The 27289-nt window shown below is 48.9% G+C and overlaps 2 protein-coding genes across 4 annotated transcripts; one reads left to right on the top strand and one right to left on the bottom strand.

The window, feature by feature from the left end:
• Window positions 1-394: 394 nt before the first annotated feature.
• bub1 (BUB1 mitotic checkpoint serine/threonine kinase) lies at window positions 395-12947 on the bottom strand. The gene is given in 25 exon segments (XM_036130385.1): window positions 395-736; window positions 814-920; window positions 1234-1411; window positions 1491-1648; window positions 1724-1885; window positions 2925-3025; window positions 3829-4544; window positions 5739-5802; window positions 5911-6091; window positions 6161-6227; window positions 7406-7475; window positions 7564-7671; window positions 7741-7860; window positions 9652-9692; window positions 9785-9941; window positions 9943-10063; window positions 10140-10246; window positions 10319-10503; window positions 10597-10646; window positions 10722-10814; window positions 10817-10901; window positions 11179-11375; window positions 11445-11580; window positions 12563-12622; window positions 12736-12947. Coding segments are annotated over 25 exon segments (3486 nt in total). The 5' UTR covers window positions 12759-12947; the 3' UTR covers window positions 395-537.
• A 2253-nt stretch (window positions 12948-15200) lies between these two features.
• On the top strand, window positions 15201-26882 carry syncrip (synaptotagmin binding, cytoplasmic RNA interacting protein). Of its 3 annotated transcripts, none has more exons than XM_021322488.2 (11): window positions 15201-15380; window positions 17137-17296; window positions 18354-18472; window positions 18554-18775; window positions 20033-20209; window positions 20287-20422; window positions 20514-20719; window positions 21356-21505; window positions 21577-21698; window positions 23449-23842; window positions 24943-26882. In XM_021322488.2, exons 2-11 carry the CDS (start codon window positions 17137-17139, stop codon window positions 24979-24981), a joined length of 1725 nt encoding a protein of 574 aa, XP_021178163.2. In that variant the 5' UTR covers window positions 15201-15380; the 3' UTR covers window positions 24982-26882. The 3 variants fall into 3 exon arrangements, with proteins under 3 accessions (XP_021178163.2, XP_021178162.2, XP_012729820.2); XM_021322487.2 differs by having other exon boundaries at window positions 24940-26882; XM_012874366.3 differs by lacking the exon at window positions 24943-26882 and having other exon boundaries at window positions 23449-24498.
• Window positions 26883-27289: the final 407 nt, after the last annotated feature.

The following is a 27289-nucleotide window of genomic DNA, read 5'->3' as shown; positions in this document are numbered from 1 at the left end:
ATGAATAAATAACCTAATATGAGGATTAGTGCTGATTAGAAGCAGCTGTGATGTTTTCCTGCTTCTGTTCATGGATCAAGTCGATGTTTCTGAGCGTCTGATCTCAGCAGATTGTTTTCTACAATTAGCTCTAAAATAAATTAAACGTTCCTGTAATAAAACGTGTATTTTTCTCAGTATCAGCAGGTTTCTTCCTCGGCTTTGATCCGTTGTCAGAGGACAGCTTCTCCTTCCTTTCAGCTCATTTTGATGAATCTACATTTCCACCGAGTCGGTTCTGGTCTCAGCGCCAGGAGCTGACGCCCCGGGTTCCCCGGATCCAGAGGACGGGTTCTGCTACTCTGTATTTTTACTTCCCTTATTTCTACTTAAAAAAAGAAAAAAAAAAAAGTAGAACCTAAAAAAGTTCAAGACTTTAATATTTTGCACAGAAGATTAATTTTACAAAAGCAGGAAAACAAAAATAAGATATTTACAGATGAGTTCTAATGGGTTCCCGACCCGTTTGGGTTACATAGAACCAGTTTGGGGTTCGGGTCATCGGCGAGCCGCCCTGTGGTTCTCCAGCAGCTTCACCACCAGCCGGTTCTTCAGCGTCAGCAGCTTGCTGCTGTAGTTCTGCTGCAGAACCGCCGTCAGCCGGCACCGCAGGTTCTGGAGGCTCGGCAGGGACCGGCAGTCCGGTACGTTCAGCAGCGTGTGGAAGAACTCCAGCCAGACGTCGCTGTGCGGGTTCCTGTGGAGAGACCCAGAGGAAGGAGAACCGGACCCGGACCCAGAGGCCTTAAAGGTTCTGGATGGATCAGGATTTACCTTCTAAAGACGCCGTTAGTCTTCCACACGCCGTCCTGGTTCTGGACCTGCATGTAGGTACCAAACAGCATGCAGAACACGGTTCCGGCTATCCCAAAGTAATCCGTCTGGAAACATGGAGACAGAGCGCGGTCCGGTTAGAGTTCTGCTGAGCAGCTTCACATTGGTTCTGGTACCAATGAGGACCTGAAGTTCCCCCGACCCACTTCAGAACACCCAGCCTGGTTCTGACATCTAGAAATAACCCAGATGGTTCTGGTTGCATGAACCCAACTACTGACTTCCTTCCAGGCGCTGCCTTGCAGCAACAAGGTCCCGGGTTCAAATCCCGGCCTGGCTCCGCCCCCCGGGTTCTCCGGTTCCCCCCCCCAGACCAGAAACATGCCCTCAGGTGGTTCTGACCCGGCGACCCGGCTGTACCTGGTAGGTCCACGGCTTCCCGCTCAGCATCTCGGTGCACTGGAAGCCCGACGTGCGACACCTGGCGGTGAACGCAGTGCCTTCTGGGAAAAGCCGCATGTCGATGCTCTGGCCGAGGTCGATGAGGACGAGGCCGTGGTCCAGGCTGTCCGGGTCCAGAGTCCGGTCGTCCAGGAACCTGCAACGGCAGCGAGACTGAGCGGCGGGTCGCCGGGCGGCGCCGCGGTTCTGGCGGCAGGTGAGGCCGCTGCGCTCACCTCTGGCCCAGCATCAGGTTGTCGGGCTTGATGTCGGCGTGGATGAGGCGCGCGGCGTGCAGCAGCTCCACCGAGCGCAGGATGCAGACGGCGAAGTAGAGCACCAGCGGCTGCGGCATCACCTTCTCGCTCAGCGTTCTGTAGACGTTCACGGCGTTCTGCGGGGACGGGAACCACAGCGGTTAGCCGGTGCCGACGGAACCGGCTACATGTGCGGCGGTTAGCGGACGCACCAGCAGGGTGCCGTAGTTATGAAGCTCAGCTAGCATCACGCTGGCGTCAGGGAACAGGTGAGCCGAGCGGATGCTGCTGAACAGGTGACGGACGGAGGGCTGCAGCCGGGCGTCCAGGCAGGTGTTGATGTAGAACTCCCAGGGATTGGCCGGTTTCTGCACCTGCAGGCAGGAGAGGGACCAATCAGCGGCCAGAAGAGGGACCAATCAGCGGCCAGAGGAGGGACCAATCAGCAAGCAGAGGAGGGACCAATCAGAAGGCAAAGATAGGAACCAATCAGCAGGAAGCAGAGGGACCAATCAGCGGCCAGAAGAGGGACCAATCAGCGGCCAGAAGAGAGACCAATCAGCAGGCAGAAGAGGGACCAATCAGCGGCCAGAAGAGAGACCAATCAGCGGCCAGAAGAGAGACCAATCAGCGGCCAGAGGAGGGACCAATCAGCAAGCAGAGGAGGGACCAATCAGAAGGCAAAGATAGGAACCAATCAGCAGGAAGCAGAGGGACCAATCAGCGGCCAGAAGAGAGACCAATCAGCGGCCAGAAGAGAGACCAATCAGCAGGCAGAAGAGGGACCAATCAGCGGCCAGAAGAGAGACCAATCAGCGGCCAGAAGAGAGACCAATCAGCGGCCAGAAGAGAGACCAATCAGCAGGCAGAAGAGGGACCAATCAGCGGCCAGAAGAGGGACCAATCAGCGGCCAGAAGAGGGACCAATCAGCGGCCAGAACAGGGACCAATCAGCAGGCAGAAGAGAGACCAATCAGCGGGCAGGGAGCCAAACTGTCTGCTGATTGGTCTAAATTTGGTTCCAGGTCTTAAGATCCACCAGGCACAACATTATGACCACTGATGGCTGGTGGGACAGCGGGACGCTCCAGGAGGAACCCTGGAGGTCTACCCTGGACCAGAAGACCATGATGCATCATGGGAAGAAGGTGAGCTAGCAGGTCAGCGGCTCAGTTCTGGTCCCGGTATCAACGGTACCGTCTCTCATAACTGCTTTATTCTAACAAAGGTCTCGGTTCTCGTGGAACCAGAACAAAGTGGGTTCCTCTCAGGTTCCCCAGCTTCAGGCATCAATTAAAAAGTTAACATCTCATGGTCAGCGCGGAACGCCCTGCTGCCTTTGGGGTTCTAAGGGTTCTGGTTCCGGCCGTCAGAACCAACAGTGAAAGCCCGCAGGTCCGTTTCCCACGTTACCTTCAGAACCATCTTCTCGGAGGTCTTGGGGTTGGTTGCCTGGTAGACCGTGGCGAAGGCTCCCTCTCCCAGGACGCAGTCCACCCTGAGGGACGAGTTCCCTGTGAGAACGAGAGACCCAGCAGAACCTTCAGGAACCAGGCGGGCTGAAGCAGAACCGAGAAAGTATTCACACCCCTGAAGCCTAGTGGTGCAGAACCGTGAAGAGGAAGGAAAATTATACGCATTTAAACTTTTAGTGATAAAGATCTGAAGAGAAACCGTCAGATACGAGGAGGCCGTCGTCATAAATGCATCTACTGAAGGATTTATAAGATCCAGCGTTAGAAATAAGACCTCTGATGGATTTACTCACATAATTCTGTAAATATGGCCAGGTGGAAAGAAAATGACGTACCTGGTTAAATTTCTCTTTCAACTGAGCAAATGATAATAAACTATGAATAAATCTCTAAAACCAAATATATGATTTTGGAGCCATGGCTGGAAACCTAGATCCATAAACTGCTTAAAGATGATTGAGATGCTGCCGACCAGGAATGAACCACTATTTTAATAATAGATTATTCTGATTAGTAGTAATCTCATCAGAAAATATATTCACATAATTAATTACGCTAATTTTATGAGTGATAAAAATAAAGGGATAAATGCAAATTAACTATTATTTAGTCCACAGAGAGACAATATAATTACACATAAAATAAATTCAGGCATAGTAAATGTGGCCTTTTTTCTAACCATTTTACCGTGTTTAACATCAACAAACCTCTGATCTGTTCTGGTTCTGGTGTGAAGGAGGAAAACGCGACGCAGAGCTCAGGTGTGATTATTTCTCTATAAACAGGCAGATCAGGTTTCCCTCAGACCTGCGGCGTCTCCTCCACGCCGCCGTGGGCCTTACCCATGCTCAGGGTCCTCTTGGGGCCGATGGCGGGGACGGCGAAGGGCCAGGTGACGCAGCAGGGGTGAGACGTCAGCGGCGGGCTGAGCCTGGACAGCAGAGCGCCGATCAGCTCGCCGTCCCAGGGATCCGGCACCAGCTCAGCTCTCAGCCCTCTGTCTGGACTCGTCATGGGTTCATCCAGGACGCTGATCCTCTCCGGGCTCATGGGCACGTCGGCACAGACCCGCGGCGGCTCCGGGCTCATGGGAACGTCCTGGGTCCTGATGGCGGCGGCGCTGCTGGGCCGGCGGGGGCTGAGGAAGGCGTCCAGGTCCTGCTCCGCTGTGGGAACGGGGCTGCTGATGTCCAGCCAGCTCACTTTGGGAACGCACTCTGGGCTCATGGGAACGTCCCACACCGGGTTCTGGACCGGTTCCGGCTCCGCTGGCGTCTCTGGATCCTCCAGGATCTGAAAGGGCTCGCCTGTGGGCGCGGCCGAGCTCCGGCGGGGCGGCCGCTCGGCGTACTCGTCCCAGCCGGGCTCCTCGGCGGGGCAGAGCGTGTGTTCCCTGAAGGAGAGCACGGCAGGAGGAGGCGGCTGCACCACGCTGAGGGAGGAGGTGGAGGAGGAGCCGTCGGCCATGATGGTGCCCTGAGCCGCTGAGGAGGGCAGCAGCTGCCGGGCGGCCGCCTGAGCGGCGCCGTCGTCAGAGGGACTCTGCTCCAGGATGGGGCTGAGGACAGAAAGAGAGTCTGCATCAGAGCGTCTGCACCAGGGCGTCTGCACCAGGGCGTCTGCACCAGGGCGTCTGCATCAGAGCGTCTGCACCAGGGCGTCTGCACCAGGGCGTCTGCACCAGGGCGTCTGCACCAGGGCGTCTGCACCAGGGCGTCTGCACCAGGGCGTCTGCACCAGGGCGTCTGCACCAGGGCGTCTGCACCAGGGCGTCTGCACCAGGGCGTCTGCACCAGAGCGTCTGCACCAGAGCGTCTGCATCAGAGCGTCTGCATCAGAGCGTCTGCATCAGAGCGTCTGCACCAGGGCGTCTGCACCAGGGCGTCTGCATCAGGGCGTCTGCATCAGGGCGTCTGCATCAGGGCGTCTGCATCAGGGCGTCTGCACCAGAGCGTCTGCACCAGAGCGTCTGCACCAGAGCGTCTGCTCCAGAGCGTCTGCTCCAGAGCGTCTGCACCAGGGCGTCTGCACCAGGGCGTCTGCACCAGACAGTCTGCATCAGGGCGTCTGCATCAGGGCGTCTGCACCAGACCGTCTGCACCAGACCGTCTGCACCAGACCGTCTGCACCAGACCGTCTGCACCAGACCGTCTGCACCAGACCGTCTGCACCAGAGCGTCTGCTCCAGAGCGTCTGCACCAGAGCGTCTGCACCAGGGCGTCTGCATCAGAGCGTCTGCATCAGAGCGTCTGCATCAGAGCGTCTGCACCAGACCGTCTGCACCAGACCGTCTGCACCAGAGCGTCTGCTCCAGAGCGTCTGCACCAGAGCGTCTGCACCAGAGCGTCTGCACCAGGGCGTCTGCACCAGGGCGTCTGCACCAGGGCGTCTGCACCAGACAGTCTGCACCAGACAGTCTGCACCAGACAGTCTGCACCAGACAGTCTGCACCAGACAGTCTGCACCAGACAGTCTGCACCAGACAGTCTGCACCAGACAGTCTGCACCAGACAGTCTGCACCAGACAGTCTGGTGCAGACCGTCTGCACCAGACCGTCTGCACCAGACCGTCTGCACCAGACCGTCTGCACCAGGGCGTCTGCACCAGGGCGTCTGCACCAGGGCGTCTGCACCAGACCGTCTGCACCAGGGCGTCTGCACCAGACCGTCTGCACCAGGGCGTCTGCACCAGGGCGTCTGCGGTTCCCCAGGGTTCTGTGATTGGACCCGGCAGACTCCCATTTCTGCTTACCTGAGTTTCTTAGTCTGACGTCTGATCAAAAGGTTCTCAGCGTCGCCGCTTTTACAGAGATGCTCTGCAGGAAGATTAAAAACAGGACAGAACGTTCAACAGAGAGTATAACCAGGTGCAGGCTGCAGGGCGTGGCCCCAGGGCTGCAGGAGGTGCGCTGAGGTCTGCGTACCTTCAGCCTGGAAGGAGCCAGCGGCGGCGGTGGCGGCTTTGTGGGTGAAGGGCGTGGAGACGAGCGAGGGCAGCATGGCGAAGTCGCTGGTGCTGTTGGGACAGGCGTCCAGCGAGTTCATGAAGTTGTAGCGAGCGCCCCATGTGGTGCTCTCGTCAGGCATCAGGTAGGCAGGAGTCTCCTGGTGGACGGCAGGGAGTCAGCCCGGACCGGAACCAGAACCCACAGAACCGTGGACATGTCTACTCACATTGGGTTTGTCCGCCCTGGTTCCTCCCACGGCTTTAACGGGTTTGGAGCTTTCAGACTTTGCAGCACTAAAACAAGAAAAAAAAAAACACAACTTCTCATCATTTAAACCTGAAAATACCCAACTGGTCCGTAGAAAACCAAGGAGAGTTCAGACTTTAGGACCAGCTAAATGCTGTAGAACCAGAACGGTTCTGGTTCTGGAGCATCCGTCAGCTCCATTCCTCTTTAAATCGAGTCAGGACACAGCGCCCTCCAGAGGCTCCCTGGGTAATAACGTCTCTCTGCAGGCTGACCGTGTTTGGCTGCTTCCTTTCAGTCGTCTCAGTCCGTCACCTTAGCAGCAACACTTCCTAAAGGTCTCCAGATCAGGAGAACATCTCAGATGACTTCCTGTCAGATGCAGCTCTGCCCGTTTTAAATCTCTCCTCCTTCACACTCCTGCAGGTTTGCCTCTAAACTGGCTGATCTTCAGCTGCTCCTGTAAGCGCGTGGCTTTAGCTGCAGGATGTAGACGATTGAATCCTTCTGGATCCACTGAGCTTCAGTCCAGGTTCATCAGGCTGACGGCAGCTTTGACGTCAGGACTGAACGTGGAGACTGGATCTAAAGGAGCTTCCACCAAACAGTTTAACATTTTCCCTCCACTAAACACTTATCTAGGGCTGGTTTCCAGGTCCGTCCATCCCACGGGTTTCTGGACCAGAACCAGTTTACTAGGGCTGAGCATAAAAATACAAAGATTAATATTGATGTTTTTAACAACGATTTAATATCCATATTCTGGCTTTCAATATACCTCCCAACCCCTAGGGGGCGTTATTACAGCGAGGAAGTGAGACGAGCCGTCGTCCCTAAAAATCAGTCTGTGATACATTAAATGCATTGAACAAATGATTTATTTTCCTGTTAATATATCAGTGTTCAATAAATTGAACATAAATATATTTTGCTGGTTTTGTTAATTAAATGACTTTGAGCATTAATTTGAAAGTAATAAATATGGATATTGGAGTCAAACCAAGCTGAGCTACATGGAGAATCGTATCGGCTCAATCTAGATGTGGTTCACCTGAGCATAAACCCTTAGAAACTAACAATAAATGGAAATATCAGGCCTTTAGCTGCTAATAGGTCAACAAATAAACTTAATTTACTGCCAGTAGGAGCTCTAAACAGAACCAACAGGTGGACTGGCCCTTTAAGAGGCTCAAAGTAACCTTCATGAGGAGGAAGAGGAGCTCACCGGCCGTTTTCTTTGTCCTCCTCATCCTGGAAGATGGTAAACGGGGCGGTGGGCTTTGGTAACGGGACAACTGTGAGAACAGGAGAGCAACAAAGAGGAGAACGGGTCAGAACAGCAGAACCATGCAGCACCAGTCTGCAGGCTTCCAGCATTTTTACCACTTGTCTCCATGTCCAGGTCCTTCTCAGCAGAGAGGTGGAGCTGCGAGGCTCCCTCTGAAGGCTCATCTAGGAAGGTAGGAGCCTGGAACATGTCCATGATCACACCTGTGGAGAACAAGCCAGGTGAGAGCAGCGCAACACGGCGCGCCGCCACCAGAACCCAGGAGAACTCACCCATGGCCTCCAGCGTGTTGACGGTGGGAGACGGCAGAACCCTGGAGGGCGTGGCCTGGACCAGGCCCAGGGAGGTGTTGGGAGTGGCGTGGGACAGGTTGGCCGTCCCGCTCTGAGATGCTGAAACGCAGAGAGGACGCGTTAAATCAGTCAAGAGGACAGACTTTACTATATATATGCTTCTGATTGGCAAAATTATCAGACAGCATGGGATTAATTTCCACTGTTATGCTGATGACACTCAGCTATATTTATCCATAAATCCTGATGAATCCAATCAGTTACTTCGACTGCAGTCATGTCTTGATGACATCAAAAGCTGGATGACTTTAAATTTCCTGCATTTAAATTCTGACAAGACAGAAGTTGTAATCTTTGGGCCAGAGTCCTCAAAAAATAAACTTCTTAATCAATCACTTAATCTGGATGGCATTAATTTGGCCTCTGGTAATAAAGTTAAAAATCTTGGTGTTATTTTTGACCAAGACATGTCATTTAAATCCCATATTAAACAGGTTTCCAGAGTTTCCTTTTTTCACCTCAGGAATATCGCCAAAATTAGAAACATTCTGTCCAGGAGTGATGCTGAAAAACTAGTCCATGCATTTGTTACTTCAAGGCTGGACTATTGTAATTCTTTACTATCAGGAAGTCCACAAAATGCAGTTCAAAGTCTTCAGCTGATCCAAAATGCTGCAGCAAGAGTTCTGATGAAAATCAACAAGAGGGATCATATTTCTCCAATTTTAGCTTCCCTTCATTGGCTTCCTGTTAAATCAAGAATATAATTTAAAATTCTCCTTCTAACGTATAAAGCCCTTAATAATCAAGCTCCATCATATATCAGAGCTCTGATTACCCCGTATGTTCCTAACAGAGCACTTCGCTCTCAGACTGCAGGTCTGCTGGTGGTTCCTAGAGTCTCTAAAAGTAGAATGGGAGGCAGATCCTTTAGCTATCAGGCTCCTCTCCTGTGGAACCAACTCCCAGTTTTGGTCCGTGAGGCAGACACCCCGTCTACTTTTAAGACTAATCTTAAAACTTTCCTTTGTGACAAAGCTTCTAGTCAGAGTGGCTCATACCCTGAGCTACCTCTATAGTTATGCTGCTATAGGCTTAGGCTGCTGGAGGACATCAGGGTCTATTTCTCTCTCTCTGCTGAGTTCTCCTACTGCTCTCCAATCTGCATTGTTTGTTGTTATTTCAGCTTTTAACTTTTAGTTCTCTGTCATTTTTCTCTTCATAGAAGGTACACCTGGTCTGGTGTTCTGTTAGCTGTGACATCATCAGGGGAGGCAGATCATCCTCTATTACCATCTAACATAGAAAGTACTCCTGGGTCAATGTGAGCTTCTGAGCTTTCTGTGTCTCTGCTCTGTCTTCTCTAACATAGAAAGTACTCCTGGGTCAATGTGAGCTTCTGAGCTTTCTGTGTCTCTGCTCTGTCTTCTCTAACATAGAAAGTACTCCTGGGTCAATGTGAGCTTCTGAGCTTTCTGTGTCTCTGCTCTGTCTTCTCTAAGCCCCAGTGGGTGGAGGCAGATGAGCGTTCACACTGAGCCTGGTTCTGGTTCTGCTGGAGGTTCTCCTCCCTGTTAAAGGGGAGTTTTCCTCTCCACTGTCGCTTCATGCATGCTCAGTATGAGGGATTGCTGCAAAGCCATCAACAATGCAGACGACTGTCCACTGTGGCTCTACGCTCTTTCAGGAGGAGTGAATGCTGCTTGGAGAGACTTGATGCAACCTGCTGGGTTTCCTTAGAGAGGAAACTTTCTCACCAACCTGGAGGATCTGATGGAAGCTGACTTTAGAAAGAGACTTGATGATGATTTCATGAATTGGCGCTATAGAAATAAAATTTTATTGAAGACAGACAATCAGGAGGCGAGTCTGAGCAGCGGCTGGACTCACCATCCAGTTTCTCCTCTGGTTCTGGTACCGGACTGCCGTCCCTGGGGGAGAAGAGGCGAGGAGTCATGAAAGTTATCCAGACTCCTCCCTGTAACCCGTCAGAGTCCAGAACCGGTTCTAAGCAGATACTCACGGATCTGCGGTGCCGAGCTCGCTGGTCTGCAGCGGGTCTGAAGCGAGCTGGACCCAAAGGTTCGTCTGGTGCGCGGGTCCCGGGTCGGCTGCGGTCGCTCCGGCGCTCCAGTCGGACCGGACCGGGCGTGGACGCCTCTGGGCTCTGAGCGGCGCCGGCCTCCTGGATCAGGCTGAGCTCGGCGTGCAGCCGCAGGCCGAGGGAGCGCCGGCTGTGTGAGAGTCGGGGGCGTGAAGAGGCGGGCTGGAACGGCTTGGAGCCGGTCGCAGCAGCAGGGGGCTGCGGAGGAAACGGCCGTCATGTGAACCGGGTCAGAACCGACCCGATAAAGAGCTTCAAGGCACCTGCAGCTCACCTGCTGGGAGGAAGAACCTCGACAAGCCTCCAGCTCCTGGGTGACCCGCTGCAGCCGGTCCTTCAGCCTCTGGATCTCGTCCTCCTGCTCGCTCAGCTTCTGGGCCACTGAAACAGAACCGCCGTGTCGGACCTTAAAGAAGCTCCCATCGTGTTCCAGGTGTCTGAACGGCGCCTTACTGCTCCTCCTCTGCTGCTCCTCCTGCTCCTCACGGATCTTACGCCAGTAGTTTTTGGCTCGGGCCTCCTCGAAGCAGAACTCGGACCCTTCACAGGCCAACTGGGCCGTGTTGTACTGAGACACGGCCGGCGCCGAGGCGCTGGGTCCGGAGGGGAGGGTCCCTGACGTCTCGGAGCGAGACACGCTGTGGACGGCACCGGCAGTGAGAGGACGACCCGCTTTCTGGGAGCTTCGAGCGTAAAAAGAGGGAACCGGGCCCAGAGAGCGGAGAACTTACGTGATGACGGTTCTGTTCGCCGGTGGTTTGGACGGACAGTCAGCTGACGCCTGCAGCAAAGCAGAACTTTAGTGGGTTTGTACTGGTGCTAAAGGTGCTGAACAATAAGAGCTTCAGAGAGGAACCTGGTTCTGGCCCGGCGGGAGAGGAGACGTCTGATTGGTCATCTGGGAGTTCTGCAGAGGAACCCGAGCTCCTGCAGAACAGAGGTCCATCAGCACCTGATCGTGACCGGTTCAGTTAAGGAAGCAGCAGCTGGCTTACCGGACAGGGGAGGCTGGGTTCTGGTTCTGCTCTGGAACTGCCTGCAGGGCAGAGTTAACATTAGTCAGACTACCAGGTTCTGGTGTTTCTCCATCAGTCAATATTTATTTAACCCAACTGTCACAGCAGAACCTTCAGATTCCTGCAGCCAGAACCAACATGGACCCAAAAAAGACAACAGAACAAGAACCGGGCTCCTGCATTTATACCTCACCTCTGATCCATCTACACATTTATACAAACCATTTAAAACAGCAACAATAACATCAGAGAAACCGATTTAATAAAGAAAAAAAACGACGTGCTGCAGCTTATTACTTGTATTCATGGAGAACTACGTCTGCAGGCTGGGCCCGGTTCTCCAGAGCTTTCTGGTAGACAGCATCAGCCGCTTGGTTCCCCCCGGCCCGCTCCAGCTGCTGGGCCCAGGCCACATACAGCGCAGCCGTCCTGGTGCCGACGCCTTTACTGAACACCTGAGCGTAGAGCTCCACCGGGTCCGAGTAGTACGCCGCCTGGAAGACACGCGGCCCGTTAACACCTGGACCCGTCCACACGGTTCTGGAGGGACGGCTCCCACTTACACATCTGATGCAGTAGGTGATGTAGCGCACGTCGTCAGCATACCGCTCCTCGCCAAGAAACCGCTGGACCAGGGCGTCAAAGACCAGCGCCATGCCTCCTGCAGCCGGCTGCCTTTGCTCCAGGAAGTCCACAAACCTGCAGGCATGAGACACTTAAATAACAGCTTTATTAATCACAACACTAATTACACGTTAAATAAGAATCTCCACTTCGCATTCTTACAAAAAGAAATAAAATAATTATATAAAAAGGAGATTTAATTACATTGTGCAAGACAAAGGAAAATAAAAAATTAACAGGCATTTACATGAAACCAGTGGAAGCATACAATCCAATCTCCAAATACATAAACATGTATTTAAGGATTTAAAATCAATAATTAACAGAGACCCATTCTAGCAATGATTCATCGTGTTAACTTTTTAGCATTTTGTAGAGTCAAAGCAACAGAAATTGTGACATTTCACTACATTTTTTTTTTGTATAGGTCCATATTTGTCAGCTAAAAAAAATATAAAGAGCAATAGAAGATTCTGAGTTTGTTTTTAATACATATTAGTGAAGGTTTTTGATTTTTCCATTTATATGCATGTATATGATATCTCCCCATAATCATAACATTGACCATGTCAGAAATATCCTTAGCAATGACATCCTTATGTTGATATTTGATTTATATCAGATGGCGTTATATTTTCTATTTTAATGCTCAACCAAATATGCAGGTTCTGCCAAAAATGACCTGTGACTCTATGAATAGAAGATGTTCAATAGTTTCAGGTTCATTTAAAAAGGTAAAAAAAAAAAAAACCCGCAGGATTCAAATCTTTTTTAAGAGTTTCTGCTGTTGGCTATTAACTATTCATAATTGTATATTGTACTTCTGTTACTTTTGGTGATATAATCATGAAAGGTTTTACATTTACAAGCTTTCCCGATAAAATGGCTGTTACATTTTTTTTTTATCCCCAATAGTCAATTGATCAAAGTTGATTCATCAGATCAGAAAATAATAATTTCAAAGACTGAATGTGAGGCAAAGCTGTTGGTCCACAATTATTGACAAAGTAGAGAAATTAGCTTTTTTCTGCAGAGGAAAATTAGCTAAACGTCTCACTTCTCCCACGGATCCAGCGGGTCGTCTCCACTGTAGGAGGACATTGCTTCTTCAAATTGCCTACATTGGAAAAATATGGACAATATTAAAGAAGAACATCTAACATGTATATTATTTAATGTTAGATGTTCTGGGGAAGCTAGTACCCGCTAACGTTTTCTATCGAGACTTACTGAAGAAGCGCAGCGGTGTCCATCTCAGTTCGGGATGAAAACGTTTTGTAACTCCTTAAACCCAAAATAAACTTCACCCACTGTCTAAATACGTGACTTAAAAGCCTGTGACCTCGTTACTGTCTAAATTTACACCGTTTTTACTGCTTTGGATCCTCCGGACCACAACAGCGTCCGTTGCAGCCTGTTCCTACGAGGTTTTAAAATTCGCGCTCAGCCAATAAGCGTTAAGACGTGCGGATAAACTCCGCCCCCTCAACTAGAAACAGGAAGTGACGTTGGCGGGGCGGATATTTTGAAACGGCACAAACCGCTGAGCCCCGGAGAAAAAAATTAATAAAATAAATGTATCCCGATTAACTTTTGCGAGATCCTGACTTAGTTTTCCGAGATCTCGCAGAACCTTTGGTATGTTTACATTTGGGTCTATTCTTTGTTTTTAATTAGAAAAACGAAAATTCCAAAAACAATGACACACGAATTCTTCCAACAATAAAAAAACTAAAAAAAAATTTTTTTTTCGAAATTTGTTTGGGACGGTTACCGTGGTTACCGTGAAGCGGTTGGACTTTTTTTTTTTTTTTGACAGGCCGTTTCTCAACATGCGTTCTTGAGCGGTCTCGTGTGCTCCACCATAGAGCCCACATCGACCGCTTTCGCCTATGGGCGCTGACGAGATTTGGGGGCGCCATTTTGGGGCGGTCGACAGCTCAGCTCAGTGTAATGTGTTGACAAGGCGCAGTCAACACACTATCAATTTTAATAAACTTTAATCAACTATAACTCTCTGAATATTTAACTAATTTTCACGTATTTTTTTGCTGAAAACTTTAAAACTATAGCTAGTATAACAAATTGTCCATGCATTTAAATAATCTTAGTGGGGTTAAAAGTAATAGAATATTCTGACAGGATGTATGTATGTTGCAAAACACAGCCATTCATACATTTTTATATTTTTTTATTACTTTATACACAAACACATTTGCACATGTATACACACATTATATATATATATATATATATATATATATATATATATATATATATATATATATATGCAGTTATATATTTTGCAGTTACATATTAATATAATAAACACCCAAATTATACACATATATTTTTTCCCCCCCATAGACTATTCATCGCAATGCCTTTTATCATAAATCGGCTCCGACAGGGTAGCTTCCTACTTCATGTACATTTACAAATGGCACTTTAAACTGTACAAAAAACAGATACTCATCAGTGACCATCTGTATGTGATGACAGCAGCACTGATCTACATAGGAGCAAAACTATATACAGACAAGTGAGAGCAGATATGCCAATAGCAGCATTTAAAAATGATATAATACAAACCGCAATGTGTAAGAAGAGAAAAAAAACCCAACAAAAAACTAAGTAACGTATCTTAGAATCAAAGAGATTACAAAATCATAGCAAAAAGAAAAATACTCTTATTTTTCCCCCATAAATCATGTCTGTCTAATAATTTAGGACCATTTGGTTTGTTTAGTTATATATATATATATATATATATATATATATATATATATATATATATATATATATATATAGATAGATAGATAGATAGATAGATAGATAGATAGATAGATAGATAGATAGATAGATAGATAGATAGATAGATAGATTTTTTGTTGGCATCATCTTCTAGCATGGAGCACACCAAAGAATATTCTGCTGCATTGCCTGTAACACAAATGCTCTTATTACACATCTGTTACAGTCCCCTTTTTATAGATACATAAATTAGAGAAATATATGGACATTGTGTAGTGTGTAGTATTATTATTATTATTAGTGAGCAGCTAATTGGCCATCCAAGATGGCAGCAACGCAGGTAATGAGGTGTCTATGGTGAGGACAGAAAGGAATAGAAAATGAATGGAAGTCAGTCACACAATGATGTACATACCAACGTGTGTGTGTGAGAGAGAGACCTGAGCGGAGAGGGAAGAAGAGGTTCCAAACTACCGTATGAACTTAGAATTTAGGGGGTTTATTTTTCTGGGCTGAATAAATGGCAATCACACAATGGTTTGGGTTGAGTATTCTTTGGTCAGATCCACTTCCACTGTGGGGAGCAAAGGTCCAGGAGCTGCAGGCCACCGCTGTCCCTGGGATCACATTGTAAATTAATGTAGAAACTATCTGTATTCTTGGGCTGACTGGCTATTTCTGTAACCTGGATATTTAACTTGGTGCAAAAGAAATAAAGTGAATTGAAGCTCATCATTTTGTTTCTATCCTATTGCCTTATAATTGTGCTGTATTACTATGTTATAGCATTTTTATCTCAATAGAGACAGCTTTATTGTGCTGTTACTGTGTAATAAGGCCATTATAACGCTGAGCGGGACGCACCGTGTGGCGTCGCCTTACGGTCCTTCCCGCTGTAGCCCCGATGAATGAAACAGGAGCCGCCCCTGGATGCCCCCCTCAGAAACCCCGTCTGTCTGAAAGGGAAGAAGGGGACCTCGGGACGTTACCTCGCCGCCATTTTCTGAGACCGGGCGGAAAAAGAAACCAACGTGAGCATCGCCGGCGTCAGAATTCCGTGTAACCCGGACCACCGTCACCACAGCGGATCAGCATAGCGCTCTCACCGGTAGATCCGCACGGTGAGTAGGAGGAAGAGCTTGTTTCTGGGGGTGTTTAGCCACAGCGGGTGTTGGATGATGTCCTCCCGGCCTCTGCTGCTCGGCTAACCGGCATTTTGAAGGGCTTCGACGGCGGCTTTGGAGCGATGCTCTCTTTCAGAGAACACGGAGTAGCTTCCGTTTCCCTAAAATGTTCACCGTGAGAATTAAGGAGGAGGACACGGAGGCGTTTTCTCCCCCGGCGTGCTGGGCTGACGCTGAGGCCTGCTGCCCGGAGAAGCCTGCGCTGCGTGCTAGCTGCTGCTAGCTGCGGCTAACAGCCGTTACAGCTCTCCGGTTATCTGCCACGAAGCGTTCTAACGGCGGACAGAGCGCCGCTCTCAGCCCGGTCTTCCTGAGCAGATAGGCGGACTGTTCACGGACGAAGCCCCGGCTCCTGCTTCATGTCCAGGGCGATGGCGCCAAGCCCCACAGCCCATGTTGTCCACACCTGTCCACACCTGGCCACGGCGCGGCTCTGATTGGCCAGTCAAGGCCAACGTGGAGTGATACAGATGAATGGATGATGCTGTGATATAAACACGCTGTGAGCAGGATCCGCAGCACAATAACAGGGCGGAAGCGGTTCTGTTCAGCGTCTACCTGCACATCACTTTAAAACGTTTCAGGTCAGAACCAGGAAACTCCTAACAGTCCCTAATGGGACCAGGATCTGGATTCTGTCTGTCATGTTCATTGTTAAGGGATCAGAAAGAGTAATTAAAGAACCGTTACACGATACCGAGATCAGCTTTCTAGGTTAAAATGAACATGATTCAATATTAAAGTAAAAACTGGAGTTTTGAGGTAATTTAGATATTCAGATTTACAGTAAAGTCTGTAAAAAGTTGTGAACTAAAAGTCCCAAAGTAGTTCCTAATATTGACACGAGCCTTCAGCGGTAGAGATCTGCCTTTAAGTGGTTTTATGTCAGCTGTTATTAAAGGTAGAGTGGACGGTTTGTCTGGGAATGTAGGACGGTGTCATTCAACATCGTTCCCTGGTTCAAATCCCACAGACTGCCCCTCTGAGCAAGGCAGCGGGCCCCCTAATGTCAGCGAACTGCTCCCTGAGGGATGGTTAAAAGCAGAAACAAAGATGATCATAACTCTAAAGGATTCATTAATTATGTTGTTATGAGCCGTTTGTTCCTAAACATGATGGGATGTCCTCGGCAGCAGCAGAAAGCAAGATGGCCGCCTTAAAGCTTCTGCTTTAAAACATCAGAACTTGGTGACCGATGGTCTCTGATGGAGAAAAATCAAAGCAAACCTGGATGGACCCGTTATGCAAAGCTTTGGGATTCGGTTCAGGTTTCCTTTTTATTCTTTTTTATTCTCTGGATCTGCTCAGCGCCGGTCCGCCGGGCCTTTTTAGGTCCAATAACTCAGATGGTATGTAATTATTGGGCCTTTCCAGGCCTGCAGGCCCTGATGGTGGGTCTCCATCCTGCCTGACCAGCAGACGGCTGGAGAAAGTTCCTCCTGCTGCTTCCTGGTTCCCACCTGTGGACCAGGTGAGCCCAGGCTGTGGCCCTGACAGGCTGGGCTCACCTAGCCTGGTGTTGGTCCCTGCAGCTGGTGCTGTCAGCGCCGCGCTGCTCTACATCCACCAGACTATTTACACTTTCTGTTGATCTGTTTTTACTTGTGCAGTAAAAACCGTCTAAGTGTGTCAGTTTAACGGTTTAAAGTGTGAGCTGCCGCTGACGGCCGAGCCTTTGCTGTCGTCTTCCCAGATGTCTGGAGACATGGCCACCGACCACGTGAACGGGGATGGCAGCGAGGAGCCCATGGACACCACGGCAGCAGTGACCCGCTCAGAACATTTCCAGGCGCTGCTGGACGCCGGCTTGTCTCAGAAAGTCGCCGAGAAGCTGGATGAGCTGTATGTAGCAGGTGAGCTTGTTCTCCTGCCCGCTTCATAAAGACGTTCCCTTACCTGTTGGGTTCCACCCCGGTCTCTACAGGTGGAGATATCACCAACAAACACGTTTATGTCAGTAAGTCAGCTCTGAAGAGACGTCAGCCATGTTGGCGGCGTTTAAACGCCACATGTTCCAGATGTGCTTTCATCTGTGTTGGTTATCAGCTACAGACCCAGAGCAGCAGAGCAGCAAAGCTCACCCTGTTACATACAAACGGCTTATTTCACATTTCTTTCAAAGCCATATTACTTCTAGGAGACTTTTTTTTTTATTGGGCCAAATTATCACAGACAAGTTAAAATCTATTAAATGTCACAACATAAAGCGTCTGTCTTTTAATAACCACGTTTTTTACATTCTCTTTAATTTCATAATATATAAGATCAAATCTGTCCAATGACTTTTACTCAAATGTAGACTTTGGTGCGTTAAAACCTGCTTTGAAATGTTATTTATAAAAATCGGCTAATTTCAGGGAGCGTTTTTAAAAGACTGACCCAAATCCTGTTATTGCTGAGAATAGACAATTTTTATCTTCCTTCAATCGAGCCAAAAATAATTTACAAACCTTTTAATAAAGCAAATGTGAAATTTAAGTTTTCAGTTTACAATTATTCACACGTCCTCTTTCTACAGAAAATCTGTCTAATTTATTAAATTAAAACATTGCAGGTCCATATTTTGTGGAGCAGGTCAAAAAACAATTTTAAATCAAAATAAACAGTGTGGTTTTGGTATTTCTTTTTTTTTTTTTTTTAAAGTGCATTTTTGGCCCTCCACTACTTTTGACTAAACAATTTTGGCCCACGTGAGAAAAAGTTTGAAAAAGATGATGGTTAATTGATTATTAAATGATGGTTAATTAATGATTAAGTTATTAATTGATAGTTAAATGATGGTTAATTGCTGATTAATTGATGGTTGATTGATGGTTAAATGATTACATTGATGGTTAAATGATGATTAATTGATTAATTTATTGTTAAAAGATGATTAATTGATGTATGGCGCTCTTCCTGCTGCTTCAGGCCTGGTGGCCCACAGCGACCTCGATGAACGGGCCCTCGAAGCTTTGAAGGAGTTTAATGAAGACGGGGCCCTGCAGGTGCTGGTCCAGTTCAAGGAGAGCGATCTGTCACACGTTCAGGTGAGTTTGGTCCTCTGATCGCCGTTAAACGTTCCCTAAGGTCAGCTTCTAACTATCCGACCCGCTTTGTGTTGGTCCCAGAACAAAAGTGCCTTCCTCTGCGGGGTGATGAAGACCTACAGGCAGCGAGAGAAGCAGGGCACCAAAGTCTCTCCTGCCACCAAAGGACCCGACGAGGCAAAAATCAAGGAGCTGCTGGAAAGAACCAGCTACACACTAGATGTTACGACGGGCCAGAGGAAGTACGGCGGCCCACCGCCCGAGTCCGTGTACTCCGGACCGCAGCCCACGGTGGGAACAGAGGTAACGGCTCTGCAGGGGTGTCACCTGCAAATACTTTGGTACTTAACTAGAAATGTAGGTTGTTTATACGTTAGTGGAGTACCGCGCCGTTACGCTGGATAAAACCTGCTGGTAGGAGTTACTAATTTACTCCATTCATCCTCCCAGGTATATTCCAGGTTATTCAGCCGGTTGAGGATGCAGCTGTAATTTAATAAATTGGTTTACTAGATTAAACGTCAGTTTTTAGTCTTGGATTCTGTGAAATAAATGTCTAAATAAACGCGTATAGTCTGGTGCCACTTATATATGTTTTATGATGCATTTTTTGAGTGATGCGATTTATAATCTGGAGTGATTTATAGTCTGAAAAATACGGTAATTATCTGTTTGCCTACTTTTAATTCAACTTCTTACATTTTTGAAAACAGTCTCATTACTTTTATTTCAGCTTGTTTTATTCAGAAACAAAAGCAATATTCAGATAAACATTGCTACACAAACAGTGATTTTTATTGTGCTTGGAGGCAATGCTGCACCAAGCTGTTTGCCAAACGACCCAGAAAAACTTAAAAAGAAGAACAAAATGTAGAAGAACGTTAAATCTTTAGGATTATTTATAATTTTTGTTTTTCTTTTTTTGATTAACTGCCAGAATTAATTATTAATTTTGATAACACTGTCTGCTGTATACAGAAATATATTGTTATAGCAGGTTACTGACATCTGTTGTCCTCATCAGCCCCTGCAGCTACGCCTGCATCTTCATTTATATTCCAGAAATTACAAATAAAAGGTTATTGATAAAATGTCTCTGAAGTTTGACTTAAAGGCAACCAGACGTCAGATTTTCTGCTCAGAATTGCTCCTAAATGGACCTTTAATATATTTGCTTCGGACTAAATGGATCGTTTTCAGTGGAGATATATGTGGAGGAGGGGGGGGGGGTTATTTTACTTTAATACTTTAGGTATTTTTATATCCGGTACTTTTATAGTTGATAATTCTACAGGAGTATTTTTAAAGCCTAGTATTTATACTTCTAGTGGAGTGATAGCTGTGAATACTTTTGACAGCTCTGCGGTTCTGGTTCTGGTTCACTCAACAGGAAAAGGTTTTATTTTTGTAGAGAACGGTTTCAGGATTTTCCTCGTGAATAAAAGTAGAAAAGCTTGGTCTGATGTAGGAACCAGAACCAGAACTTTCCTCCGCTGACTCCAGGCCTAAAGCAGATCCGTCCTTCCTGCGTCTCCTCAGCGCTCCTCCTTTACCTTCCAGGTGTTTGTTGGGAAGATTCCCCGGGATTTGTTTGAAGATGAGCTGGTTCCTCTCTTTGAGAAAGCCGGGCCGATCTGGGACCTCCGGCTGATGATGGACCCGCTGAGCAGCCTGAACCGGGGCTACGCCTTCGTCACCTTCTGCGCTAAAGACTCCGCCCAGGAGGCGGTGAAGCTGGTAGGTTGGCGGCTCGGCTGCAGCGCAGCTTGTCCTCCAGGCGGCTCCGGTACCAGAACCTCTCTCTTCTTTTTCAGTGTAATAACTACGAGATCCGGCCCGGCAAACACATCGGGGTGTGCATATCTGTAGCCAACAACCGGCTGTTTGTCGGCTCCATCCCCAAGAGCAAAACCAAGGAGCAGATCGTTGAGGAGTTCTCTAAGGTCACAGGTAAGGCCGCGTGTCCGCCGCGCTGCAGACCCCCCCCCCCCCACAGCGCCTTTAACCGGACCCGTCCTCTGGTTCTCCCGTGTTTCTGCAGAGGGTCTCAGCGAGGTCATCCTCTACCACCAACCGGACGACAAGAAGAAGAACCGAGGCTTCTGCTTCCTGGAGTACGAAGACCACAAAACAGCCGCCCAGGCCCGCCGCCGGCTGATGAGCGGCAAAGTGAAGGTGTGGGGCAACCTGGTGACGGTGGAGTGGGCCGACCCCATCGAGGACCCCGACCCAGAGGTCATGGCCAAGGTGGGCAGAGAGCAAACGCAGAATAAAACGTGCAGAAGGTGGAGAAGATTCTCTAAACGCAGCGACAGCTTTCAGACCCAGAAGAACCAGAACCACCAAAGGGAACCGTGGTCCACGGTTCTCCAGCAGAAACATGTTGGCAGGAATGATTTGGTCCACTGATGCAGATGAAAACGTTTTATTTATAATCAGGGAAAATGACGACAGGTTGAAGTCTCACAGTTAGAAATGTTAGGAGACACAAAGCGTCCGTCTGTTAATAACTAAACTTTTTACTTTCTCTTTAGTCTCAAACTAACTGGATGACCATGTCTTATTAAGTCTGGATCTACGCCGATTTACACAAACCTGTCTGACTTTTGTTTAGTTAAAATGATAAAGCACAAGCATGATTGCTCATGCACATGGATGTAAAGTTGAGTGGAAGGAAAAAGTGTGGTGGGCAAAGGTGCACAAGCCATGCTTCAGTCAGTTTTAGGTCACTTCCTGCTGACCAGCTGATATTTTAATCCATAGCAACACGAGGCGCTGCAGCCCAACGCTTTCTGTTGGTCTGATGTAAGAACTGCATTTCTGGAGAGAACAGCTTCAGTCTTTGCTGTGAATGAAATGTGTGATTCTGATGAACCTCTGCAGGTGAAGGTCTTATTCGTGAGGAACCTGGCCAACGGCGTTACAGAAGAAATCCTGGAGAAGTCCTTCAGCCAGTTTGGGAAGCTGGAGCGGGTCAAGAAGCTCAAAGACTACGCCTTTGTTCACTTTGAGGAGCGGGAAGGAGCGGTGAAGGTACCGGCGAGGCTCTGGAGTCACGTTCCGCCTCGGCCGGCCCGTTGAGTCAAACTCTGCTCTCCCTGCAGGCGCTGGAGGAGATGAACAGGAAGGAGCTGGAGGGAGAACCCATCGAGATCGTCTTTGCCAAACCACCCGACCAGAAGCGGAAGGAGAGAAAAGCCCAGAGACAAGCAGCCAAAACGCAAATGTAAGACATCCCAGCGTCAGACATGAAAATCACTCAGCGGGCGCCAAAATACGCCGTTTTCAATCTGGAACTGGTCATCTAGGTGAATCGTGTAGCTTTTAAATTAAAGGGGGAGCGTGCCCCGGACCCCCTGGAGGGGTTTAATCCTCACCTTTGTCTTCTGGCCGGTTCCCTGAGTCATGTGATCATGGCGGCGTTCCTCAGGAGCCGGTCCAGATCCTCGCCGCTTTAGTTCAGCCGTCTCCTGACTCCAGCTGCTGGTTTGGGCTGCAGGAAACCCAGAAGATCAATTCATGTGTTAATCTACAGCTAATTGATCCTTTGGTCGCATAACGACTCATTGATCCGCGGCAATTTTCCTGAAAGATTTCTGTTGTATAAAGAAGGCTCGTTTTTTGTTTTTGGTTAACAATATGCTAAATTTAAAAAGAGGCGCATCTTTATATTTTAACCATTTTTTGATCCGCCTGTATTAAAGGAGAAATTTCCCATATTGCTCCTTTAATACTTACTGAATAAACACAGCATTGTGATTTTCTCTCATTATTAAATTTAGACGTATTTATAAAGTTTAACTAAACAGGAAGCTGTTAGCTTACTGAATAAAAAGATGAATAAAATATGTGAAGGAAGTTCATTAACCTGTAAAATTGTCCCGCGCCATGTTTCTCTGACGCTGCAGCGCCCTCTGCTGGATGGCTGCCGTACTACGGCTCAGTTAATAAGATAAGATAAGATAAGATAGTCTTTATTGATCTCACAATGGAGAAATTCACTCGTCACATCGGCTCATACAAGAAGGTGCAGAGTAGGGAAGGTGCATTCAGTTATATACAGTGAATCTTCATATATACAATGGATCAGAAAGAATACCAAAAAAATACAAAAAAAAGGAAATAGGAATGGGCATATGATGTCTCATTTACATTCTTAGTGGTCTATATATATATATATATATATAAACATATCTATATACTTAAATATATACATATATCTATGCGCCTACTTACATACGCACCTACGCGTATGTACGTGCATATACATTGTATACATTTGTACATACATACATACATACATACATGTGGGCTGACTTATGTTCAGGTGGTGATAGCAGCAGAAGTCACAACATCAGGATTATTGCACGGGTTGTAGGACAGTGTATTAAATAGATTATTGCACATTGGTTATTGCACGTTAATTATTACAGTTATGGTCACAGTTATAGTGCAGCATTGTAAAATCTTGTAGCAGCAGGAATAAATGACCTCCGGTAGCGCTCCTTTTTACAGACAGGATGTCTAAGTCTTGCACTGAAGGAGCTGCTCAGCTCCTCTACAGTCTGGTGCAGCGGGTGGAAGGTGTTGTCCATGATAACAACAAACTAATAAACAGATAATTAGTCGTAAGGCGGTAATTGTTTGCCTCTCTCAGCTAAACGTTTTCCATCTGGACAGAAGTCTGAGGATAGAAGCCATTAAGGTTCTGACCCAAACGGGTCGGTGTTGCCTGTCTGAACCACCAGCAGCTCCTCCTGCTGAAGGCAGAGCTCTGATTCATTTAGCTTTGCTTAAACATAAAACAGCTTTTTATTTCATTTCTGGGTCCATTTAGAACCCGACCAGTCAGAACTTCCTGCTTTCGCTGGTTCTGCTCCCGTGAGGTCCAGTCAGCGCTTTCACAGCCGAGGCAGCAGGGGGCGCTGTAGGTGCTCGGTACGACGCCGTCTGATGTGCTCTGTTGTCTCCTGCAGGTACGATGACTATTACTACTACGCTCCCCCTCCTCACATGGCGCCTCCTGTCAGGGGGCGGGGCCGGGGCGCCAACCGGGGGGGCTACGGCTACCCTCAGGACTACTACAGCTACGACGACTACTACGACTACTACGGCTACGACTACCACAACTACCGCGGCGGCTACGACGACCCGTACTACGGCTACGACGACTTCCAGGCGCCGAGCCGGGGGCGGGGCGGCGGCAGAGGTCCGAGGGGCGGAGCCTCCCCGGTCAGAGGGCGCGGCGGCGCCGGGGCGCCCAGAGGCAGGGCCAACTTCTCCCAGCGCGGCGGCGGCGGCGGCGGGCCCGGCCTGGGCCGCGGCGGACGCGGATCAAGAGGAGGCGTGGCGCCGAGAGGGCGAGGAGGGGTACGTGGTGCGCGGGGCGGCCGCGGTGGAAATGTAGGAGGAAAGCGCAAAGCTGACGGCTACAACCAGCCAGATTCCAAGCGCCGCCAGACCAATAATCAGAACTGGGGCTCCCAACCCATTGCTCAGCAGCCGCTCCACGGCGGGGATCATTCTGCTAACTACTCCGGTTACAAATCTGACAACCAGGAGTTTTATCAGGATTCTTTTGGCCAGCAGTGGAAGTAAAGCCGTAGGCTGAGACCCCGTCTGATTGGCCCTCGGCCGTACGGTCGCCGGCACCTTTCCCTCCAAATTGGCGACATCTGGCAACATCTCTGTACATATTTTAAAAACGGGCGTGGACTCAGAACGTGACCCCGCCCCCACCTGTTTCTGGCGAACTGCTCCTCTGTGCTCTGACCACTTTTCCGGCCGTTTTTAGAGGCAGGTGTGTGCTGGCTAAAGCTTGCTGTTTGTTTTTATCTGGTTTCCATGTGTTGAATCTGTATTTAAAGCCGACCGGTTGTAATGTGACGGTGATGCGTGTTGTTACTGAGAAGAGAAGGCCAGGACCCGGCAGTCCTGTTTCTGGCTTCACATTTTGGCTTGTATTCTCTGCTGTTTGTCTGCTTTAATAAACGTACACGCACTCGTGTGAGAAACAAAAACTCAAATTGTGTTTGCAAATTCATGTTTGGCCTCTCTGCAAATTTCCTTCAAATTTAAGGCTCCTTGTGGAAAAGATGGATGCAGGTTTGCCGATGCGCGCTGCAGCGACTCCGTCCTCACGGCCAGAACCAAACCCACTAATTGGTGCCCCAAATTCAGCCGACGCTGGGGGGGGGCGGGGGGGGGCGTAGTCTGAGCGGAGCTTTGACCCAGAAGGACCCGGTCCGACCCGGATACTAACCGCATGCGTCTCCTGTGCTTTGTGTCGGTAACCGCTCTGCATGCCTGTCCCGGCCCGGTTCTGTCCCGTTCAGCTCTGGCTGCTCGCTGCCCCCCCCCCTCCTGCTTGGTTCTGACCCGTTTATGTGTGAGTGCTGCGTCTGGCTGCGTAGATGTGCCGCCGTCCTGTTTCCCGCTCTAACTGCTGCCTTTTGTTACCCGACTAGCAGGAGAAAGAGCCGGACGGCGCCGCTGACGTCTCGCTCTGAGGACCCGCCAGGCGCTGCCGGCTGCCGTGGACGAAACGGTAAGGTCCGCCGACCCGCCGGCGGTCCGGTCCACTGAGGAGCGGATCAGAAGAACCGGGACCGGCAGGACGGACCTCCGTCTGGAGCGAGCTTTGCACTTTTTCAGTTTGGAGTGCTTGAACTCTGTTTTTCTTTCATTTGCATTTGTTTTCAAGACGGACTCCGTGGTCTGATCATCTGGACCGGCGCCGAGGTGTCAGAACCCGGCGCCGAGGTGTCAGAACCCGGCGCCGAGGCCCGGCGGATTGCTAACTACCTCAGGGTGGCCTTTTTCTCGGGGCGGGGGGGAACCTGGGGAACCTGGGCGAGTCCAGAAGTCTTCCACGCTGAGAACCCTGCCGGGTCGCCCGGTTCTGACGGTTCTGACGGTTCTGACTGTCCAGTCAGAGCGCTGAAGCCAAGCAGAACCACAAAGATCCAGATGCTTCCTTCCTACTCAGGACATCTCCAGTTGTCTGTTAGTTCATCTCTAGAAGTGACATCAGTGGTTCTGATCGGGTCCGTTTGGGCCGCTGTGGGCCGGCTGCTGATCCGGTTCTGTCCCACTGGGTTCTGCGGGCCGTAAACCTAAATAGATCCAGAACTATGCGGGGTTAGTGGGGTCCGTTACGCTGGCAGAACCACCCGGACCTCGGTCCAGAACCACCGGGCTGGGAGGACTTCAGAACCTTCCTGTTGGGTTTTTCCAGCTTCTGAGTTCTGAAAAGTTAATTTAACCGAGTCAGCGACTAAAAGCTGAAGCTCTGACGGCGCCGAGGTGTCCGGCCAGAACTAAAAAGTCCAAAAGGTTCTGTTTTACTGCAGGAGACCGGTTCCTCAGAGACCCAAACCCATCCTGCTGGGCTCTGAGGAACCCTGACCCGGTTCTGACCCGTTCCTGGACCGGGTCAGGGTTCCTCAGAGCAGCAGCGCCGCCATCTTTGGCCACAGGAAGGAAGCGATCTGCTCACATTTACATTTATCGATTGGTTTAGAACCTCCGGTTAACGCCGTGGTTCTGAGGTCCAGGTTTGTGTCAGAGCTGAGCCCGTGTGGGTCAAACAGAACCGGATCACAGGCCGGAACCAGTGTTGGAGCCGCTTTAGAGCAAATCTCCAACAGCGGCACATTTCAGTCTCAGACTAGGTTCTAATGAGACCCGGAGGTTCCAGGTCCGTTCTGTGAGACGGTTGGTTCTGATCAGTGTCCCGCCCACCATGACACCAGATGAAGTTCTCTTCAGGTTCTGCTCAAAGCTGCTCGGATTTCATGGTGAAGTTTGTTTGAAGAACCGCCACAGAACCCAGCCGGGCTTTCGTGTTCTGGTCCGAGGTTCTGCGTCCCACCTGCAGATCCCTCAGCATGCCTGACAGAATGTTCTGACCTCAGTCTTCCAGCTGATTGGGCCCAAACATGAGAACAAACTCAGAATCTGGTTCTGAGTCCAGAACCCGATGCTGTTTGGCTCAGAAACATTCATCTCATCTGAGCGGTACCAACAGGTCCGTTCTACCTCCCCCCACTGAACCAGAGATGGTTCCTGCCGTCCTCTGGTCAGAAGCAAAGAGCTGAGGGCCTGAAAGGCATTCTGGGAGCTGTAGTCCAAGCGGCTCATGTCTGTAGTTCTACCTGTTCCCTGCTGCAGGGGTTCTCCTTTAAAGTGCTTTAAAATCAGGAAGTTGTTGCTGTTCTCTGCCATGAATCTGGACTCGTGTTCTGGCCTGAGTTCTGAGACGATGTGCAGAACTTCTGGTTCTGTCGGACCTCCAGTGTTCAGAGTCGCGTTATTTCCTGTGTCTGTTTGCACTCCTGCAAATCAAATGTTTTATACTGTACAGCAACATGAGCTAAACTTATTTTTCTAATAAACTTGTTAACTCCAACTTGCTTGTTTGTGTGTTTTCTTTTTTGCATGAATTCTTTAGTTTAACAGATTTAGAGTAATTCTGTTTAATTTGGACGGCTTAGTTTGTGGAAAGTAAAAAAAACACGTCAATTTTAACATTTAGAAACAAAACTAGCGATTTAATTTCCTAATTAAGGCCTCTAGTCGAGTCATTAAACGCAGCAGCAAACATTAAAGATAAAGAGGCAGTGGTTCTGATCTGATGGAGGTTATTTCTAAAAAAAAAAAAAAAAAAAAATTCACATCAGGTTAATAAGTTGACTCTGTTAAATCATGAGTTAAGTTTAACCACATTTTTGGGTTAATTTTATTTGCCACACCCTGAGCTCATTACTCCCGACAGAACTTCAGCAGAACCTGAACCTGAAAACTCGAAGAGCAACA

This window comes from Fundulus heteroclitus, unplaced genomic scaffold, assembly GCF_011125445.2.
Source record: "Fundulus heteroclitus isolate FHET01 unplaced genomic scaffold, MU-UCD_Fhet_4.1 scaffold_36, whole genome shotgun sequence".
NCBI lineage: Eukaryota > Metazoa > Chordata > Actinopteri > Cyprinodontiformes > Fundulidae > Fundulus > Fundulus heteroclitus.
This window is presented reverse-complemented; position numbering and strand designations above follow the sequence as displayed.

What these genes read in the sequence shown, in the direction of transcription:
- syncrip (XM_012874366.3), top strand. Translation starts at nt 17,137, where the DNA reads ATGTCTGGAGACATGGCCACCGACCACGTGAACGGGGATGGCAGCGAG. An exon ending in GGATGAGCTGTATGTAGCAG is followed by an intron (nt 17,297 to 18,353) that starts GTGAGCTTGTTC and finishes CTGCTGCTTCAG; the next exon opens with GCCTGGTGGCCCACAGCGAC. An exon ending in GCGATCTGTCACACGTTCAG is followed by an intron (nt 18,473 to 18,553) that starts GTGAGTTTGGTC and finishes TGTTGGTCCCAG; the next exon opens with AACAAAAGTGCCTTCCTCTG.